Source organism: Ambystoma mexicanum, chromosome 7p (genome assembly GCF_040938575.1).
Source record: "Ambystoma mexicanum isolate Mex_15411 chromosome 7p, UKY_AmexF1_1, whole genome shotgun sequence".
NCBI classification, from domain to species: Eukaryota; Metazoa; Chordata; class Amphibia; order Caudata; family Ambystomatidae; genus Ambystoma; species Ambystoma mexicanum.
In genome coordinates, this window is record NC_090939.1 from 673151074 (window position 1) to 673173297 (window position 22224).

Below are 22224 nucleotides of genomic sequence, written 5' to 3' on the forward strand. Positions count from 1 at the left end.
TCAAGTGCCACAGTTGGTACATTGTACCTTGATTGTTTTGAAATCTGTTTTGCATGGAATCAACAATCATGTTAGCTTTGTCAACAGTTTGTGTTTGAGTGCTTTGCCAAAAAAAACAAGATTGTCTACAATTTAATTAGTCTAGGTTTGACGCAGACAAGTTTTAGACTATCTAGGAAGCTCCTTTACTAGAAGCTTCCTCTGCTAGAATCGCATATCTGGGTGATGACCAGCCCTACAGGTAAAGGGTCTATCAGCCACTTTTACTCCCTAGAAATAGTTACATACTCACATAAAAGAAAAATATGTAGTAAAAATACTCCCAACAAAAAATAGGAAACAGAAACATAATGAGCCTGTCCCTCTTGCTTTCAACCACATTGCTCTATGGATATCTTTGCACGAGTGATGCTACAGGAGGAAACTATTATTTATTGCTACCTGTTCTGAAGAGCTAGAACTACTAGCTGCAAATAAATATTTATTACAATTTTCTTTCTATTTTACAGTTAATATTTGTACTTGCTTGATTACAAAATACTCCCATTAGGACTAGGACTTACTTTATTACTCACTAAGAAAACATTTTACTCACAACTTTAAAAAATAGGGAGTACAATACTCGCACTTCAAAATCGTATTTGGAGCATTGGTGATGATTATATTAAGTGATTGATTTAAATAGCACTTCATGCCAGACTCCTCCAACTTTTCAGCGTTTGACCGGGGATTAAACCCATGCTGCAGGGCATTGTACTGTTACCAAGGTGAGCGCGTTGCCCCTGATTTATGCTCCCGGCCATTATGGGGAATAATGGGTAGTGTGGAGATGGATAAAAGCGGGAGGGTTCAGAAGAGGATCCTTTGCTGTCCTATTTCTTGAATTTGTGGATAAAAAGTCTGATATTGGCCTACTATTCTTTGCAAGATTCAGATGAATGGGTTTGGCAAGGTGGGGTTTTGAAATTAGCAACTGTTTTAAACCGCTCTGATTTGTTTAGCGTTGGATTAATTCTTTAGGAAAAGTAATTGCTCTTTGCTGTTTTAATTTTGGGAATGATTCTAGATTGTGAGCTTTATAATACTCCATGTGTAGATTTGATTTCTTATGTTTGCACTCTTTTCTATAGAATTCCTGTTTTATGTGTAGTAAGTCATTTAAGAACCAGCCTTATTGATCTGATTTGGATGTAGATATTTAGTAACAGATGAGCTAAGCATTTATAGTCTAGTGAATTTGTTTGCCTCATACAAAAAGTCAACTAGTTGGGTAATAGCTAGACAGTCTTAGGGTTTTGAAGCAAAAGCAGAGCCAATGGACTTTGTGTTAAAATTGGCATTTGGGCAGACTAGTTATTTTAAGAGTGCTTCAGAAGATCTGGCTTGATGAAGTCCATTTATTGCTAGATGAACATAGCAGGATTCGGAAAACCATCATGAAAAATTACAAGATCAGTGGGAAGGCTGCCATGGTGCTGATTTTTATCAGATCTCTATCAGCGTCTTAATAATGTTTCATTCCTCCCGATACAGAGTGTAATCATGTTCGGGTAGCAGCATTTCATGTGGCAATCTCCCCAAGAGATCGAGATCATCGGGACAACAAATATATCCAATTTGACGCATCAAGATTTATGTTAACACCCTCTTTTGATTTGAACAATGGGATTATATATCCAGGATGACAGATGAGATGGAAATATATCTAAAGCCTTAAACGACTAGAAGGTCGAAACACGTGTCGGCAACAGTGATCAGTCAAGCAATAAATAAATTGCAACCAAAACAATTTTGAATAAGACATTCATTAAGTGCGCAACCCTGGAAGTGTATTTTTATGTACAAATTGATAAACGCATGAGTGTTGAGAACAAAAAAGCGTGGTATTGACATTAAATATGAAAAGATCTAAATAAAGAAGACGAGCTAAAGGTAAAATTAAATTGACACTTCAATATCAAAAAAGCACTTAGTGATGCAATAAAATCAAGAAATAAAATCAACATTAAGTGAAGACCCAGTGCTCACAGTGATGTGAGCAAAACATAAGGTTGAAGTGTTTACAATATTAACAGCATTTCGGTGTTGACGATTGCTACACCTTTGTCAGGTCCTAGTAGCCAATAATTTAATTACTTCCTGTTATTATTCTCAAAATGATAATGACTGGAACAAATGGATGTAATGTTTTCAGTTCATTTTAACAGTTGGCAACCATTTGTTTAAGCGGATGTCCAGCATTAAATTTGCGTCATGTGCGGATGTTGTCTTTCAATGACGGAAGACTAACTTCATTTCAGTAAACCGTCAAAAATCTGGTGAGCTGGTGTGGATGCCACTGCACATAAGAGATGAGAGATGAATATAGGCACATACATGTAAATGACAAACTTTCCTGGATGGACCAAGTGCATATGGTCTGACCCAAGGTACTTGGAGTCACGCCTGAGCATCCTAATCAACTGCCTTGGTTAATTGGCAAGTCACAGACTGATCAACCTTAAAGGCAAAAGGAGAGAAAGTGGGGGGTCGGAGGTGGGGCGGGCGGCAACTCTTTAAACCCAGAGCTTGACTAGAAATAGTAGGATTTCATTGTGTTCGGACTTAGACATACCTTAGTTGACACTGGGGGCTGCAGGCCAGCAAGGGAGTTATCATTGGCTCGGAATGAAGAATAAAGCAATCGAACCTGTAAGCAGGATTAAAATACGCCGTATTTATGATAAATGATGTTGCTTATATTTAGCAAGTAAAGACTTTCAGATGTACTAAATGGCCTATTGACACTAATACGGAGGAAGACCAAACTGAATTGGAAAAGATTTAAAGTTTGTAATACATTTTACGGCTTGTACAGAAGAGCCCCTCAGGATAACTAGGTTAGCAACAGAAATGTCTTGTCCTACTGACTGTGTGGAATAGTCTTGGAAGTGGCGTAGACATGCCTTTAACAATTTTGATGTACTAGCGTTAGAGTGCTTAATGATGACTTCAAGTATGTGTTGACATGGAACCTCCCAGCGATGTGTAAACATATGTAAGCAACATTGACTAAGTAAACCATCAATGAAAAATAATTAAAAGCAATAGTTGGAGTTGCATGCAGGGTCACAAGGGAAAAGTGATACAATCCTATCCCAGCAATAGATTATGTTTCAAAATTAAAGAAATACACAATTTGTTATGTAACAAGGCTTGTAATAAAGCAGCAGCACATGAAGCAAAATATGATTAATGGGTCAACAAACCGTGGCAATACAATTCTTCATTTAACCCAACAGAACACTTTTCATTTTGTAGATATATACATGTTGTATGTAAGAGAGGCTCCTAGTATGATCATGTGTTGCTGACACAAACTACAACCTACCAGAATATATAATTTGGTATATGGTTCTTTTCAAGACAGTGGGGGTCATTACGAGTTAGGGGGTAGGCATGGTTACCCCCTTACCGGGTCCGGGTTCCTTGGATGAGGAATTACTGGGCCATTCCAACCTTGGAGGGCCTGGTAATTCCTCATTCAAGGAACCCGGACCCGGTACATCCCCATTCCCATTGAGCCCCAATGGGGCTGGGAATGGGGAGGGTGCTAACAGGCCCGTTGTTAGCACCCTGGTCTGCTCGCGGGACCCGCTAAGGGCGCCTGGTAAAACCAGGTGTCCTTAGCGGGTTCTCGCGACCAGACTCGTAATGCAGCGGTAAGGGGTTGACGGCTCCGGCGCCGTTAACCCCTTACCGCCACACTCGTAATGACCCCCCTGTGTCTCACTAAAGGTGCATTTGCATTTTTGCATCGAATTCCTGAGCTGTGTTCAGAGATTCTAAGATTTATTGGCTGGGCAGTGTGGCCCATACTTCTCAGGCCACAAAGGCATTCAATACAGTACACTACCCCAGCTGCTTTGCAGTTAAGGAAGTGTTTGATGCTCCAAACATAGTTGCCAATGGTAAAATTGGTTGCTTTCCTAGTAAATGCGCATGCAGTACATGTCCTGCAGGGACAGTGGCCTTTTAGGGACCCAGCTCCCAGAGTACCATTTGGTTGCCTCTGCTCTTTTGTGCATATTCCTTGGAATGTACCAATTGATCTCTTAACTGTTTTTCTTTTTAAGGTAAACATTGTTTGTGGTGCTTTGGGAAACTGCAGTTTTATTAATGTTTTATATTTTATGGTTTGTTTAATTTTTGTAGTGTTTGGACTAAAACTAGTTACACACACGATTGTGTATATGTGTCTTAGTGTTGGTAGATAAAAAAGTTTCTCTAAATCTATAGCATGCTAGTTTATTATAGCATTTGTACTTGTTTGTTGCATTATTAATGTAATCATGTAATCAGTTAAAGAACTAGAGTTTATGCAAACTCGCCGGAACAGGACATATGGGTGGTTATCTCTCAGTGCTCTTCAGTGATAGCTTTCATTGTGAAGCAAGTTATTTTTGGCTGTCTTTTTTTGGAAGAGACTGCAAGTTAATTGTCCCGATGATTTGATGATCGTAATATCTAGGAAACGTAGTTGTTTGTGATTAACCTCCTTAGTGAATTGTATGTTGGGGTTCAATGTATTGAGACAAGTATGGACACATTCCAAAAGCTCTTGGTTGCCATTATCCCCGTAGCATTAACATATAATGTTTTTGAACTAAGGATCAGGTGCATTGAATAAATGTTGATTTTTTCGAATCCAGACATGTTTAGAATGACGAGGCTTGGAGCAAATGCAGCCCCCATTGAAGTCTCTCTGGTTTGTTGTACAAATGTATTGCTGTATTCGAAATTGTCATGTTCTAGGGCTATTAACATTAATTCAACGTGGAACTCATTGGGAGTGTGCTTTTGATTCAGAACTTTTCTGATGCAATTCATGGCTTTGTCTTGTGGAATATTAGTGTGCAAAGTTTGGATGTGCAGGATGACAAGTAATTCAGTCTGATAGTTAAAGGTACAGTTCTTAAATGTTTTTTATGAAATCGTTCTCATCTCTGAGATATGTGACTGTCTTCTGACTTAAAGGCTGTAAAAAGTGGTCGACAAATTCACTAAACTGTTCCAAAATTGAGCCGCATCCTGAGACTTTGTGCCTGGCGGGTGACTTGGTTAGATTCTTGTGAATTTTGGGCAGTGCGTAAAAATATAGTATTCTTGGTTGGGATGTATTCAAATATTCATATTCCCCATTAGTGATCAACTTCCCTCTAATGCTGACATAGTGACTTCATTAATTAAAGTTTGTATTCTGAGAGTAGAGTTGACAGCAAGTTATTTATAATAGCGATCTACCTTTAATATGTCATGTACCATTTCTTTATACTGACCTCAAGCCCTCCCCTTTTATCAGCATGCTAAATCATTAGCTCAGGATCTTCCTTTGGAGTTTGCTTGCATAAATCACACCTGGACTAAAATTATAGCTAAGGGTGATAGCTTGAAGTTCTTAGGAACCTTAGGGGTTAGCAGGAATAGGAAGACCATCATAACAAATTACAAGATCTGTGGGAAAAGCCGCCAGGCCTGTCTCAACCATTGTCTAGTTGGTAGACGTTGACAATGGATATGCCGTTCTGGGAAGATTACTTAAAAGGAGTTGAAGTTATCATCTTTACAGATGTTCAAGTCTGTGATGAAAAGTAATATTTAGAGACAATCTGTAAAATAGAGCTGCATTCTTAGATTTCTTGGAGAAATGACGGGTTTCTTACAATATTATTTAAGATTCAAGTGCGTAATTGAGTTAAAATGACCATGTAGTTTTAGAGATTTACCATTTTTATAATTTTATTTTGTAAACTGTAAAAAGACCATGGGTGTATTATATAAGTAAACCAAATATTGTCTTTTTAGTATCCAATTTTATAATTTACAAATCATAAATCGGACATAGAGGCAAGTGAAGTACATGAAGAAAGCCTAAGCTACCATATCATAGGTCCTTCATGAAAAAGAAATGTTTCAAAGATAAACTTTTTTTCAAGTAATCCTTAACTCTGTGTAAATTAACTACAAAAAGTGTTACTAGCAAAATAAACAAAGGAAAAAGATAAAGCCACAGCAAAACCCCTTATTGAAGGATGCTAATAAAGATAAAAAGAAGCACATGTAAATACAAGGGGAACCAACCGTATATTTCATTAAAGGAGTACAAAATTCCATCCAACTTGCAGCCCATCTGCTTCTTAACAAAAATACCTATCTCGTAAAACAAAATGGGTTTTTCCTAGTTTTGCTTACTATTAGGATTTGTTTCTTAACAATAATCTGCACCTTTCCGAAGATTGAAAGAGACCGGCAACCGATCAAAAATATGAGGAATAACTTCCCTATGTGACCTTCCCAATCCCATGCCTGTTCAATACCTCTTCCAAACCAGAGACCCCGCAAGGCAATACTTAAGCAATTATACAGGGTCCACCTGCTAGAGGCACAACCCAAATATCAATTTTAACCAAACCAAGATGTTGCATTTTCATTGAGGGTCTAATACAAACTGTGTTTTGTTTTCTATTGAATGAACTACAAAGTCAAGTCTGCTTTACAACTAAAACTTACTGGTGGCTTTCAGAAAATCACAGCTCCGATATATGGTTCAAGGGTTTTCAGTCTACGGTTTTGAGGGTGGTTGCCATGCAGTTGCAGTAGCTGCTGGATAACATTACTAATGGGGTTTTCCATCTGATGCCTGAGTCTCCCCGGGACTCCCCGCCCTAGCCTAGACTTCCCCGACACCCATAATCACCTTGAACACTACAGATTGGTAACCTCTGTGATCTGGAATAGCCTCTCTATCGTATGCCCTAAAGGCCTTTTCTACCTAACTTTCTCTGGAACTTCCTATGGGATACTTTCCCAATTTCCACTCAACCACTCTTCCGGTTACTCACTTCCTCTCACACCCGTTCACTCCTCTCCCTGGCATGACATCTCCTTATTCTCTACCCCTTTTACCTTTTCCTACTCTCTTCCACCTTCTCTCCACCCCTCATTCCCTTCTCTCCTCCCTCATTCTCTTCTCTCCTCCCTATCCCCCTTTCCACTCATCCCACCTCTTTTCCTCCACTGTCCCTCCAGTTGTTTCACACCCTTTCACCTAGCTTCTTTCTCCTCTTTCTCCTCTTTCTCCTCTTTCTCCTCTTTCATATTCCTCCCAACCCTTTCCTTCTCTTATCTACACCTTTCAGTATTCTACTCACTCCCCTCTATCTCCCTTTCTCTGCTACTCTTACTCTCTTCTCCCTCCTGCCCCTCTATTACACCTGTACACGCCCTCCAGAACCATTCACTACCACATGTAATCTCACAATCACAGCTACACTTTTTTCAGTAGGCTCTCTCTCGCACATAATACCTTGCCTGCACTCTGGTCTTGCTGCTTCGTGAATATTCAGTCTTCTTTTCCCCCTACCTCACTCGCACATCCCACACACACTGCAGCTTTCACTAGCTTTTTATACTGGTGTCTTCCTAAACAGGAAATAGAGCTTAAAACAATGCTGTACATGATATTGAATGTTCAACCAGTCGGGATTCTCCTCATCCCCCTGAGATTTCATCACTTGGCAACTCTGTAAGTTACGTGGGCTAAGTATGAGGACAAGTCTAAGACCCATAGCACAACACCTCTAACATTAGAATGCAGCCACCTCCCTTGATAAAAATGTGGTCTAGCTGCACACGTTTTGATTCTCTTGCTCTCGCATACTCTCCAGACTACCTCTCTGCAGTCATCCACATGCCTGCTCGACATGGGTGACTAGCAGGGATTTGGCCGCTGCTACCTATCTTCGTATTAGCTAAAATGCACACATGCATTCTATAATTCTTTGACTAATTTCCCATACCTGGAATTCTGTCACCCAAGGGCTTTTGACAAACAGCGCGTTGGCACCATACCAGTGGTGAAAGGCGCTGTACAAATGACAATTACATTACATTACAAGTATTTTGAAAATGGGCTGATCAGAGACTTGAAGAAGATTGTCACGGTTCACCCAGTTCTAGTTCTTGAAGCGATAGAGCAGGATTGCAATAGGTGGAACAAGCTCCATGTAAGTATCTAGGCAAAAATGAATGCATTGAAAAGTCTCCTAAAGATTCTCTACATTTTGCACACCACACCTAAAAATACCTGTTAATCAGGATTCCCCTCTGGGGAGAAGGTTATGCAGTAACAGAACTGTGTTTTAATGTTCCATATGTGTTCAAGATGGTGGTTTTGTGTCAAAGGCATTAGTCAAATATCACGGAGATTAACATGCTCTGTCGTAACAAGACTGTTATTGTGCATAATATGAAAATCATCTTTTCTTTTCCTAGGATTATCACCCTGATCGATCTGATATTCAGAAATCTATGACTGCCTTCAAGAGCCTTTCAGTAAGATGCTTTCATATTAAATTATTTTCAAGAACAATATTTGATGTCTTATGTGTTCATCCCCATGTGTTATGGAATTTCTGCCCGATGAACACTTCGTTGTACGGTAAACATGCTAATTTGTAAGAGAACATTGAATGTAGGTGCACCTCTTCAATGACAGAAGGTTAAAGGACCAAGACTTTAATGCCTAGAACACAGGGATTATCCGTTAATGTATACAATTAAATGCATGCTACATTAAGTGAACAATAATGCTCTTAATCATTTCTGGTTACATATTCTATTCTGTTGCTTAATTGTATTATGTTTAATGCTCAAAGAACACTTGAAAGAGCAGAAAGGAAACCGTAAATGTGAAATGAGGGGACGAATCCCGCATGTCAATTCTCTCCTAGGGAGAGCCCCTAACCCGAGGCCAGAGAGGTGAGGCTGCTACCCGATAGTCCCCCTGGGGCGTGGTAATCAGCGGGTGGATCTCATGAGGAGGACGGCCCCCTACTGGATTAGTGACGACCTGGGGAAAACATGGTATACCCACAGCCCACCTTATCCTAGCCCGCCTTCCTCACCAACCCATACCAGTACCATTCCCACTGTTCCCATGTGTTTCTCTTATACTTCCAGTATGTGAAGTACTGCGAAGAGGAAGAGCAAGGACTATCTGACTAGAGTTCCCCTTCACAATACCAAAATAAAGAAGGCATCTATCAGTTCCTGGGAGACAGACCCATTTAGTACTGGGACAAGGAAGAATAGCGACTACTTAAATAGAGTTCCCCTTCCTAATACCAAGACGAGGATAGAGACTATTTGTTCTTGGGAGACTTGTCCATTTAGTACTGAGATGAATAAGGGGCACAGAGTACTAAGGATTACCTCGCTCAACTAAAGTGAGCCGTCTAGTCAATATGGACTTGATGTGTGCATACAAATCGGAAGAAGGACTTGGACTAATGTCAAGCCCTCCCTGGAGGAACCAGGAGTCCAGAGAAGGAAGCACTGGAGAGAAGGCAGACGGACGCCACAAAGGGAGCACGCCTCCCCAAGGAGGGTCCGGTGTGGATGGACCACTCCATGAAAGAAGAGGCAGCCGCTCCTGGTGCCCCTTTGGGACGGCGAACGTGCGGAGCCGGAAGCACGATCACCGGACGGAAACATCCTTTGCAGAGCCGCCGCAAACAACACGGAACCGCTGACCGGTGAGGAAACACTGAGGCTGGTCTGAAGCATCACTGAAGCCCTAAGATCACTGCAGACCATAGAGACAGGTATGCGAGTGTGAAGGGAGGTGAAAGAGGCCCAAGGCAATGTTGTAAAGGCTGGGAAACGAGAGTCACAGGTCTGGGACCCTAACCCTGATATAAGAAGTTGTGAAAGCAGTCAAGTTAATAATCATAGTCTCAGCACCTGGCAGGCTAGTAAACCAGGTGGACTGAAAATGGAAAGAATAAAGTGAGAGTCTGGGACCCGCACCCATAAAGCTTCTTTGTTGATCCTCATTATAATGGCACCTGGCAAGAGAGTATACCAGGTGGATTGTGCATGCAAGTCTCGGATCCGCACCCATTGAAGTACCCTCATAAATATTAATAGCCGCAGGGCCTGACAGCAAAGGGAGTCAGGTTGACTGTGAGTCCATAAGCAAAGCAAGGCTAAGGAAACATTACGCTTGACACGGTTTTGGGAGCATTGTGATAGCTATACCTAGCAAAGTGAAAAACTAGGTTGGTGGTGAAACATAGTCATGCCCCCCTGGTGTGCTGTCAACTCACTGCAAACAGCCGAGACAGGAGAGTCATTCTCTTGGCACTATTGAAAGCCAAAGACCCGGGGAACGGTGTCATACCCCCCCCCCCCCCCCTTGTACATTATGAAGATTTTTGCAAACAGCCAAGGGGGGGAGAGTTATTCTCTCTTCATCCTAAGAAACTTGTGAAAGACCTGGTGAATGGAAACATTCCCCCACAAGTGGTGAACATTGTTAAGACGAGATTTTCTTTTCTTTGTGCCTTGGGGGAGAGTCAGTCCAAGGAACCTTTGAGACTTTGTTTTGCTGTTCTCCCATTGAAGAACATTTCATTATGCCATAGGGGGAAGGCTGGAGATGCCACCTAGAATAAATAAGTTTTTCTTCTGTACCAAGAAGATCCACACTTTAGTTAGTTTCTGTTCAAGTGTAAGGGGGGAAGTACATGATTTTTGGACACACACAGGTGGTCTATTTGTTTTCGGCAGACATTCTGACGTCCTTAGTGTTAGGCAAGATGTGTGCAGTACCCTTTGGGAGACTACATCAACCTTGACCTCCTGGCAATAGGAACCCAACCTTTGGTAGAAGTCTGTACTACACAGGTTGGTAGTGTAGCTGAGCAGCCAGGCTCATCCCAAGAGGGGTCAATGTGAGCAGTAGGGCCAGATAGGGTTTTCTCTTTAATAAATACGCGAACAGTGTGTCAGTCTCCTACTTCTACACCCTTACAGAACATAATGTTTTCATGTTAATTGCTTATGACAAGCTAAAGCCAATCGAAAGAGCGAAGGGATGGCATCAGAGAGGTGTTGTTAGGTGGGGGGGGGGGGGTGAGAATGAGGATGAAAAAGAGATCCAGAGGTGACTAAGAGCAAGAAATCAGAAGTGATGTTTCTCGTACGTAGCTTCTCACAAATGCGCCAAGCTCTTCATGTCTTTTTCGGTAATTATTTGTTCATATATTGTGTTTTGGTTATTCTGGTTAGCGTCTTCCTCTTTTTGTAATTTTATGTTTCCTAGATGTTAGCTATATTTGCTTTAGTTGCCCTTCAAGCACTCTATTTTTTCTGCTTCAACTGAATTTCCCAGCATCCTGTATTTTCTGGACATCGCTGTAGGCACATAACTTGCTTCACTACGCTATCATGCTAGGAACTGCATTGCCTGCAGTCAAAGTTCTGGAGCTTTTAATGGTCTTTGGAAAATTAAAGCAATTCATTAAATGGTTAGAAACCATGAACTGCTAACTTCGTGTGGGCAAATCTCCACTGGAGCAGGTAAGCACACGGCCTACCAAAAACATGCTATACTTACTTTCAAAAATTTTGTGGCGGGTCCACCAGTTGTGATTTCCAAAAGGCATACTGTCTTTTTTTTTCTGGAAGCTAGCTTTTGTAATGGATTCCTTCCTTCCTTCCACAGATTACTCATTTTAGATATATACCTTCCAATTACAACTGCTCCTAGAAATCTTTTGCGACTACACTCAACTCTATTGTGCTCTCAGGATGCCACAAATTAGGGCAGTAAATATGGATCTATTGGTGTGTCTCAATCGTAGTTCCTTTTTTCTGCAAACTCCTTACATTGTTCATGCACACAATTAGCAATTTTTGCAATTTCTCATTATGTCCTGCCAAATTCTAAGTTGTTCTTAGATCCCTGCAGGGATTTTTAGGGATTGTTAGAGACATATGTTCGTATTAGTTCCCCACATGATTTGTTTCCACGGCCTGAGGCAGGATCAAGATATGGACGATTGCAGATTTGTAGCCCATGCTTGCCTCAAAGCTTTAGGATTTCCTCCAGAAGGACAGGATATGTACATCTTCTTAAAATTGTGTCAAGAAGCTGTCAGTGAAATCCCTCTCACATAAGTTACTGCAAGTGCTGTATGAGGTCTACCTCCTCTAGTGAACAGTCAGGGGATCATTCTTCCTTCCCATTAATTAGAAAGAGGAACTGTCACTCCTGCTCCTAGGATGCCGAATTTCTTTTTTTTTTTTTGAAGACCCCAACTTACCATTCCCCACTAACTCTTCTAAGCTGGAGCAGTGGGAGATGTCAAGCAACAGATGTTGAACATATTTGCCAAGGGCCCAGTGGCTGATGGAGGCATGTTTTCTGACCACAGCAGCATGCCCCTTGGCTCAGTTAGGACTCCAGCTGGTAGAGACCACTCTTCTCCAGCACCACGCACCTTCACCACTGGGCATCAGTGCGCTGGCTTCAGCAGTTTTGGTCCCATTTCCAACCTCTCGTTGCAAATTTTCTAGTTTTCTAGGATGTTATTTTTGTCAAAGCGTGATCCAGATTTTTTTAGTAGAAGGTGACCCCCTATGCCCTATGTTATGGAGTCTTTGGCATCAGAGGAGAGATAATATATAGAGGTTTCTCGGAGGTGACCCTACAATAAAAGACCCGCTGCTGCACATACACAGGAGGACCTTTCCTGGTTTCTGGTTCCTGAATCTTCCAATAACATAATTAGTTCCAGTCGAAAAGTCTAGTAACCCCACACGTGTTGATCTGTACAGTTACTGGTGCTCTCATGTCTCCTTAGCACATCAGTGCCTTGATTTCAGCTCTGGGTCAAACACTGCCGGCTTTTGGGGATCAAGGAGTCGGTAAAGTGGATGCCTTGATTGGTCCCACGGAGACAAGCTAACAAGACACCCAATAATATTCTTGTCTGGAAGCTAATAAGCTAATTCACAACCAGTATTTTTTTAGCATTTATTCTAAAAATGTATTTATTAAAGCACACATGCAGCCATAAAGGAAAGAAATGCGACCTCCATTTCTTTTCAGAACAAACGACTGCTGCTGCCTTAAGCTATATGCTATCAGCAATTTGAAGAACGTTCATGCTATTTTTATACAAATCTTACACTCTCCATGCTGCCAATCTGCAATTTCATTGGCCTGCGATGTAGGCGGGACATCCTAGAGAATGAAAGCAAGCGTCCCCAAAAGGCATCACCCTCCCTGCAATGAGAGGCAATAATGGACACCCCTGAGAGGCAATGAGGCCAAGACCAAGTGCGGGTAAATGTAAAAAGTTCTTTATTCAAATAGGGCATGCAAAGGACTCTGCCAGCTCTGAGAGCGCTCTGTCTGACAATAGCAAAGACAGTCTTATTTATTACAAAACTTTGTCATGAAACCTACACACTATAGGGGGCACATAGTCTTGGGGATTGGGTGGCGTCGACTAACTTTAGGTGCAGTAGTGACGAGAAGCTCCATGATTGGTGGACATCAGCGTGGTTCCAATGTGGGGCGGATAGGTCACCTGGGCTCATCGGGGTGGGGCTGCCAGGCCAGGAGCGGTCAGTGTCGTTGATGGATGATTGCCCTGACATTCTGCCCTTGTGGCCACACACACAAACATTCATCCGTTTAGATAATTCCGGTTCCTGTAAATCCTGCAATATGTTACTCTAAGGGATAATAGGACACAGGGGGAATACATATAATGTGAAGCTTCACCAATACATCAGGGCATTGTTACTTCTGACCTGTTGACCGAGTGTCATACACTTGGGTGTCTGGTCTGAGGGCATGAGGTGAGCTGCCCTGTCATTCTGGTCTCGTTAGATGTAGTGAAGAATCACTTTATGATGTGTTAGTACATGGTTGAATATCTGCCCTCCGAGGCCCATTAACTTGGGGTGAACCGGAGTACCACTGGATCAGCAAGGGTGTACCTCTGGCCCCTCGAGGCAGTGGGGTTTAGGACCGGGTTGTAAATAATTCATTTGGCCGACCATGGCGGTCTCGGACATGGCAGAGATGAATGCTTGAAGCGGGTCCAGCAGAATGAGGGGAGGTGAGGCTGTGCTGCTCGCACACCAGCTTGTCCTGGCATGCCTTTGCGGGAGGGGAAGGGAGATGGCCTTGGGTGTGTGTGTGTGAGCAATTCTCTGTGCTTGGGCTGCACACTATGTGAAACGAGGAAATGATTAATAAAGTTAGTAATATTAGAGTGATCACACATTTCTAATGTCTATACATTTGTGTATTATTTTATATTTTTCTACAATAATGTGGCAGTGTTTCATACATCACTTAAACATCGGACGACTACATTTTAGCAATCTCACATGGTAGTAGCTGAATAACACATGAGGTAGCATTAGGTTTGGTGGTGTACTCCGGATCATAGAAGCAATACATTCAGAGGCGATAATACATTTTCATTGTGGCTTGTACATTTAAACGTGTCCCTCTGTGCAACACACACATGCTCGCAGTAATTCTTTTCTGCCTTCCTTTCTACTTAGCATTCGTTAGTTAGCACTAGGTGGTCTGTATCAATTTCTTTTAATTAAGTCTTCTAGGCACATGGTATCGTGCATGAGCTGAGGCCATGCTTATTTTACCAATACTTATGAGCTTTTATCCTGTCCCCAAAACACAGATGTTTGATACCTATAACAATTCTATAAATCGTCGAGCTTTGGAGTATGGTTGGACATCGACAGGGGTTTATACAAGGAGGGTAGTGTCACCATATATTTTATTTTTTTTAACCAACATTTGTTTTTTTTTATTAAGACAATAATTGGTCATTCATTACAATATGCATTTTAAACATTGTTACCTTCGTGAACTCCATATTCATTACGCTTGAAATTTAGCGTTGAATCCAGTATTGTCTTCATACTTTTCTATCCCCGAACCAACTCCCCTCCACCCCCCATCATTGTTCGTACCATACAAAACCTTGGTTTGTAACCAGAACAGTTTCATGAGCCAACCCCTCGGCCATAGTCGCTGCTTTCATTATCTGATGTGGATATTTCTGAGGATCCGGGGTTTAAAGTATTGAGTCTCCCTCTCTCCCACGTAATCCTGAAGGGGTTCTCATATGGCCAAGAATTTCAGATATGTCCCTAATTTTGTGGCGCAGATGTTCTCCATTGCCATAACTCCCCACACTTTCACCCACCACCATGGTGCCGTAGGACCTTACACTGTTTTCCACTGTTGGGCCACTGTCATCCTAGCTGCAGTCAGTAGGTGTGTTATGAGGGCCGCTCTGTTCCCTGAGGCTGCATAGTTCCCTTCCGCTACTGCCCCCAGCAGAATGACTTTTGGGGACCATGGTAGGTCGGCGCCCGTTATGTCTCTAATAAGGCTCAGTATTTCTTTCCAGTACACTTTCATCCTTGGGCACGACCACCACAAATGAAACGCATCTCCTCTTTCTCCACACTGTCGCCAACATTCTGGAGGGTACGTGGGGATCATTTTGTGTATTCTACTTGGGGGCATGTACCATCGATAGCAGAGTTTGTATGCCGATTCTTTTATTGCTGTGGATTTGGATAGTTTATGAGCCCTCCTCCAGATTTGACTCCATTCTTCCTGTGTAATCTCCTCCCCTATGTCCCGCTACCAGTCCTTCATGTATTGGAGGGTGTCTTCTATTTGCACCCTGTATAATAGCTTGTGATAGTAATATAATATAATAGTGATCCCTTTTGTGGGTGTCCCCTCCCGTATTGTTAGTTCTAGGCCTACTGGGGGTCGTAGCCTGGCCTTTTTATCCTCTGGATGAGAAATCCAGTGGCACAGTTGTATATATTTGAATCTGTGAATTTTGGTAATGCCAAATCTTTGTTTACAGGCTTCGAAGGTGAGTGGGGCGCGATCCTGGTACATATCTTGTAGGGACAGTGTGTCTGCTTCCCTCCAACCTTCCCATATCATTTTATGGAGCCCAGGCGAAAAGTCTATATTATGTGCTATAGGGGATAGTGGACCCAGACCTTGTTTGACCCCGCTGCCACGTATAGCCCTATCCCAGCTACGTAGTGTCGTCTTAGTGGCCTCTAATAGGATACCTCCCTTATCTTGGACATTTGGCTTTAGGAATGGTAGCATACCTAATGGGATATCTGTCGCGGTCTGTTCTATTTTCCCCCATCCCGGGAGAGGGTCTTAACCCGCCCATTTCAACGCTGGTGTCAGCTGAGCTGCTAAAACAGATCTCCCCAAGTCTGGAACTCCTAGCCCTCCGAGAAGCGTGGGTCTCAGCAGGATCCGTCTTTGGATCCTCGTTTCTTGTTTCCCCAGATGAACTTCAATACTGCCTTCTGGAGTTCTTGAATTAATTTTGGGGGAATCTCTACCGGGGTTGAGCTTACGACGTACAGTAATCTGGGCAGCAAGGTCATTTTTGTCGCTGCTATTCTTGCAAACCATGATAGTTCCTGGGCATCCCATCTTTGCAAGTCTTCCTGCAGGCGCTTCCATAGAGGTGTGATGTTTGCCTTAAGCAGGTTCTTTACTGTTCTAGAGATATGGATCCCTAGATATTCCAGGGACTGCTTTTCCCACTTTAGGGGGTATTGTTCCTTCAAGCGTGCTATGTCCCCACTACTTTCGGTTATATTCAGTGCTTTGGATTTTGAATAGTTTATTGTAAACCCTGATGTCTTATCGAACTTCTGCAGTTCTTTAATTATTCTGGGTAATGTGTGTATGGAGTCTTCCATGTAGAGCATAATATCGTCCGCATAGAGGGCTATCTTGTTTTGGAACTGCCCGCTGAGCACCCCTTTAATTCTTGGGTCTTCCCTTATCCTGCATGCAAATGGCTCCATTGCCATGGCAAATATGAGCGGGGAGAGAGGGCACCCCTGCCGAGTACCTCTCCTGATGCTGATTCTTTTTGAGGTGTAGCCATTTACCATGAGTTGCGTAGATGGGTGCTGATAGTTTGCTAAAACCTTCTTAGTGAATGTCGGCCCACAACAGAAGCCCTCCAGTACCAGTCTTAAATATTCCCAGTCTATGCTATCGAATGCCCGCGTGGCGTCTAGCGCTGCAATCGAGAATTTTTGGTCTCCCCTAACTTCGCAGTCTATGATGTCAATTACTCGCCTGACATTATCCTGTGTATGTCTCCTCCTTACGAAGCCTGCCTGGTCTTCATGTATTATCTCGGGCAGTACTGTTGCCAACTGATTCGCCAATATTTTTGCATACAATTTTGCGTCTGTGTTGAGGAGAGCTATGGGGCCTTAGCTAGTGCATTCTACTGGGTCTTTCCCTGGCTTTAGGGGTAATATCGTGGTCGGGTGTCCCATGTCCTTTGAGACTGCTCCCCTGTCCCTGATTAAATTAAAAAGGCGGGTGAGGGGGGCGGCTACCTGTGTCTGGAACATTTTGTAGAACCCATTTCCTAATCCATCTGGGCCTGGTGCCTTCCCCCTGGGTAGGGCCGCTATCGCATCACACACTTCCTGCATTGTGATTAGATCTCCTAACTTTGCTTTGTGTTGTTCCGAGATCTGTGGCACTTTTATAGTCGACAGATAAGATACTTGTTCTGCTGTATTCAGGTTCTCCTTAGCAGATTTTTGTGAAAGTGGACCATCGTTTCTAGTTTCTCCTCGTCCCCCGTTTGCAATTCTCCACTGCTATTTCTTAGCCGGGTAATATTATTGCACGCCTTCTGTTTACGAAGTTTGGCTGCTAAAAATGTATTTGCTTTCCCCCCGTGTCTGTAGTATGATTGTTTAATGTTTAGCAATACTTGCGCTGTTCTGTCTGCTGTATGGGTTTCTAGTTTGGCTCTGGCCCTCTTAAGATCCCTCCAGGTTCTGGGCGTCTGTCGGAATTTATGGAGTTTTTTAGCATTTCTTACTACTTCTTCTAATTTAGGCGTTATAAGGGCTTTCCCCCTGTAATATTGCGTTGCTTGTGCTATGAATTCCCCTCTAATTACTGCTTTCCCCGCGTCCCATACCACCCTCCAGTCTATCTCACCATTATCATTTTCCAGGAAATAGTTACATATGACTTCTTCCATGTGTGCCCTAAGTGCAATATCACTTAAGATCGTCTCATTTAGCCTCCATTGTGGTCGGGGTCTGTTTTTAGTCCCTTGTAGTTCTATACAGATCATAACCGGGGCATGATTGGAGAGATATTGGACACCAATTTCTATTTTCTTGACGTAGGAGATTAGTGTAGAGGAAACCAAAATCATGTTGATTCTAGAATATCCCCTGTGCACTGCTGAGTAGTGTCTGTATTCCCGGTTTTCCAGGTGGAAAAACTGCCACGTTTCGATCACCTCCAAATCTCTAAAGAGTTTTCCAAGGGCCTGTCTATTACGCTGATCTGCTGCAGTCGGGGGAAGTGTCTTATCTAATTGTGGGTCCATCACACAGTTGAAGTCCTTGCCTATTATCACCCGGCCCTCACACCACCCTCCCACCTCCTGGAGAAGTTTGGGTATGTACTGGTCTTGTTTTTCGTTGGGGACATAGACTGCAAGAATTGTATAGGTTTGGCCGTTGATAGTATCCTTTACACCCAAATATCTACCTTCCTGATCCTTTATTATTTGCTGTTTATGGAAGCCCAAGTCTCTGCTGCATAGGATTGCCACCCCTTTTGTTTTTGTCTGGCTTGAGGCAAAAAACTGGAGAGGGTATGTTCTGCTTCACATCCTTATTTCGTCTTTCTGTCTTTCTGGAGCAAATGTGTCTCCTGTAGGATCGCGATCTTCGATTGCATAGCTTCCAGTCTGCCTAAGATTGATTTTCTTTTAGCGGGGGAGTTTAGCCCCTGGAAATTAATCAAGACAATGTTCACTTCCTCCATTACACCCTAGGTGGGGATTATCTGCATATAGGACCCCATGTTCTGCTTGCTGTAACTTTCTCTGCCTGTTTTCGCTTCTATTTTTACTCATTTGTGGAGTTGGCTCAATTTTCTTCACAGTTTTTTGGTTCTTTATTTTTCTGTCCCTTGTTCCCCTCCCCACCCTTACCCACCCCCTTCCCTTTCCCACCCCCTTCCCTTTCCCCAATGCTGGGAGTACATGAGGCCTGGGCTCCTAAGGGGCCCCCCGCTGGTCAAAGAAGGTCTTAGGGCCTCTAAGTTCCCCCCCCCCAGTTCACATTAGTCAGGAGTTGTATTACCTGACTCTGCTTCCAAGATTTGTGACCTCCTACCTCTGTGCAGACGCTCCTATTCCATTGTGCGGTCTTCTCAAATGTAGTTGGCACATCATGCATTGTCCCTATTATGGGCCAAGTTCGGGTCCTTTGGTTCCTTCCTCTCGCGGTCATGACCCGGTTGCGAGCTTCCAGCTCTTCCTGCCCTCCCTCGTCTTTGCTTTCTCTCCGTTGTCCATTCCCATGGTCTGCCGGGTGGGAAGGTCATAACGCACCGCGGGCGCCTCTGGTTGCTCGTCTTCCAGGTGCAACAAAGCCAATCCCTCGGCACAGTTCCCAATTCTCCTTAGTTTTCCTTCCCATGTAAATGACAGGCTAAACGGGTGTGTCCATCTATATCGGATTTGTTGTGCTTGAAGGGCCTTCGTAACAGGTTGCATTAGCCTTCTTTTGTGGAGAGTGATCAGGGCAAGGTCCTGGTATAGCTGTATGCGGGACCCATTAATCGTAAGGTCTCTGTTTGTTCTCGCCGCACGTAATACCTCCTCTTTCAGACAGTACGATGTCATCGCTATCAGGACGTCTCTGGGTCTCGATCCAGGTTCATTACGTTTTGGGCCCACTCGATGTATCCTGTCAAACCCAAACTCCTCAGGTTGGGTATCAGCTAGCAAGATGCTAAAGCAGAGTGGCATGGTGTCTTTTAGGTCCTTGCACAGCACCGATTCCGTCAGGCCTTTGACCCTAATATTGGATCTCCTCGAGCGATTTTCCAGATCCTCCGCCTGAAGTTCCAGATTGTTTGTTGCGTTTGCCAGCTGATCTAATAAGACTATTTTGGTTAGCTTCTTCGGCAACATTCGAGAGGCCACTTTTGACTATATCCATCCTTCCTCCTATCTGTGCCATTTCTTTACTGACCTCCTGGGGAGATGATTTTAGGTCCTCCCTCAATTGTTCCATTTGGTTATGAAAAGCATTTGTCAGTCTGGCCTCCATTCCTTTTAAGCAATTCAAAAGTTCATCTTTGTCGGATGCCATTGTGCTCAGTGGGAGGTCCTCTGTTTCAGCAGTCAGAACCGGCGGCGGGGATGGCGATTCTCTGTGTGCTTGATGCCTCTGCCTCCAACACTTCTCTATCTGCCCTTCCTGAGGTCTCGCTGGGGTTCTTGTTCTTATTGGGCCAGTTTTGGATTTGGTGCCTGGCATCTGGATTGCTCCGGATTGGGTCGGCTAGCGTAGTCCCGTAGTGTGTAGTATCTGCTGCTGATGTTGCCGGCCCCAGTTGCTGTGTTTTTAGTGCACCCTGCTGTCGGGTGTCTGTCGTAGTCCCAACACAGATCCTCCTCTCCAGGCGATTTCTGTCTGGACTGTCGGGAGTAGGTTCCCTTCCTTACTTTTGGTCTGAGTGCCAGGCGGGAACCCACGTGTTTCGCTCCTTAACTCCCTTCTTTGCTGTTTAGGCTTCTCCGGCGCTAGTCTGTGTATTTCGCGTGTTCAAAGTGTCCCGCCTTGCCTACGCATGTAGGGGCTTCGAGAATTATGTGATCTGCATCAAGTGTTCAGTGCGTAGTTACTCCTGTTCGGAGCAGCAGTATGGGCCCGATCGGCAGAGCTCCCCCAGTTGCACTTGCCCAGCGTGGCTCCTTCCCCCCCGGGTCCGGTACACCACTTGGTTTCTCTCTTATCCCCCTTCCGTTGTTCTGCGGGGCCGTAAGGCTTAGCCCTGCTGGGTGTATTCCGGCATGTTGCTAGGCCCAATTGGGCTTCTGTGGGTGCTCGAATTCACCTCTCCCTGCGCTCAGGGCTCCGGACACCCTGAACACCGCACTCTGGCTTATAAAGCGTGTCAATCAGCACTGGTTCAGTGCAAATCAGCATGAATCCCCTGGGGCTCAGAACATCGATCGTCGGGCTCTGCCGTGCTCCCCCCACCTCACTTAGGAATGCAGGTGCTCTCCTCACCTTTGCCAGCCCGTTTATCCGCTTCTACTTCTCCGCTGGGGGTGGGTGGGACAGCGGGAGAGTATCCCGGCTTGTTGCCAGGCCTGGTGGGTGTCTGCATGGGTGGCGGGCACTGGTCCGTCTCTCCCCGCATTACGGGGCGTGAGACACTGTTTTGAGGCTCTGCGGCACCCAGAGCGTGTCAGTTGCTGTGTCCTTTTGAATGCGGCGTAGTACCGCACGGTCCCTTCAGGAGCCCTGGGCGCTGGGCTCCGCAGTCCGCTTCCCTCCTCACCGCCTCACACAGGGGGACACGCAAGGTCCCTTCCTTGCCGCGGCCAATGCGCGAGTCCTCGGCTCCCACTCCGCTGCCGGGGGGATAACTCCGGGACCAGGCCCCCACCACGTCTCAGAGTGCGGGAGGTGTTCCCTCGCCCATCCACAGCCGATCACCTGGGCTCCCACTCACGGCGCACTGATCGCCTGGCGTCTCCTGCCGGCCTCCGGAGAGTTCGAGCCAGCCCACCGCCCGAGGAGCTGTCTTGGGTGCCGGAACGTCGGTGTCCTCGTAGAAGGTGCTATGGGCAGCACCAGGGCATGGTTATGCACGGTTTCTGCATGCTTGGACTGCCTAGTTGCTTCTTGTTGTGGCTGCCTCCACGGAGGATCCGAGGTGCACGTCCTCACGGTCCGGCGACCATCTTGGAATGCCGACACCATATATTTTACATGTTGGGTGTTAGATGCAAGGTGGAGGCCTGTTCTATTAGGATGGTTTTCTGTTATTTTCCAGACTTAAACCGCAAGTCGGGTCACTTCGGGGACAGTGATGTACTGCGGAAGGTAAATGATAGAGTGTTTGCTCTGATACTTGTTCATGTCTGGTTGCTCGTGAGAACGGGCCTTCAGCGGATCTACCATGGAGCAGAGGCGCCGAGGAAGGGCATGGCTCTCTGTGAGTGGGGGCCAACCTGCCGTATTTGCAAGCAGGCTCCCTCGTTGGGTTTTTAGGTCGTCCGTATCTAAAATGGAGTCCTGATGTTTTCAAAATGGTGTCCACTGTCTGTTACAGTACAATACGATCAGTCCTGTGTGTCGATCAGTAGTCACCCCGCCACCTGGGCCCTGGTGGCAGGGGGCCCCTGACGAGCCACGAACCTCACATAGGTTGGTCATGTCTGGGAGGAGGGGTCTCCTGGACCTATCCTCCCATACAAGAACCAGACAGAAAGA

The 22224-nt window shown here is 44.5% G+C and overlaps 1 protein-coding gene across 5 annotated transcripts in view; it reads left to right on the forward strand.

The window, feature by feature from the left end:
• Positions 1-22224, forward strand: part of ARHGEF7 (Rho guanine nucleotide exchange factor 7) — a 1715641-nt gene that overhangs the window by 1059378 nt on the left and 634039 nt on the right. For all 5 annotated transcript variants that reach the window (XM_069636766.1, XM_069636768.1, XM_069636767.1 and 2 more), the window contains one exon: positions 8314-8373. In XM_069636766.1, coding sequence (XP_069492867.1) covers positions 8314-8373 — 60 coding nt within the window. The remainder of the gene's footprint in view (positions 1-8313; positions 8374-22224) is intronic.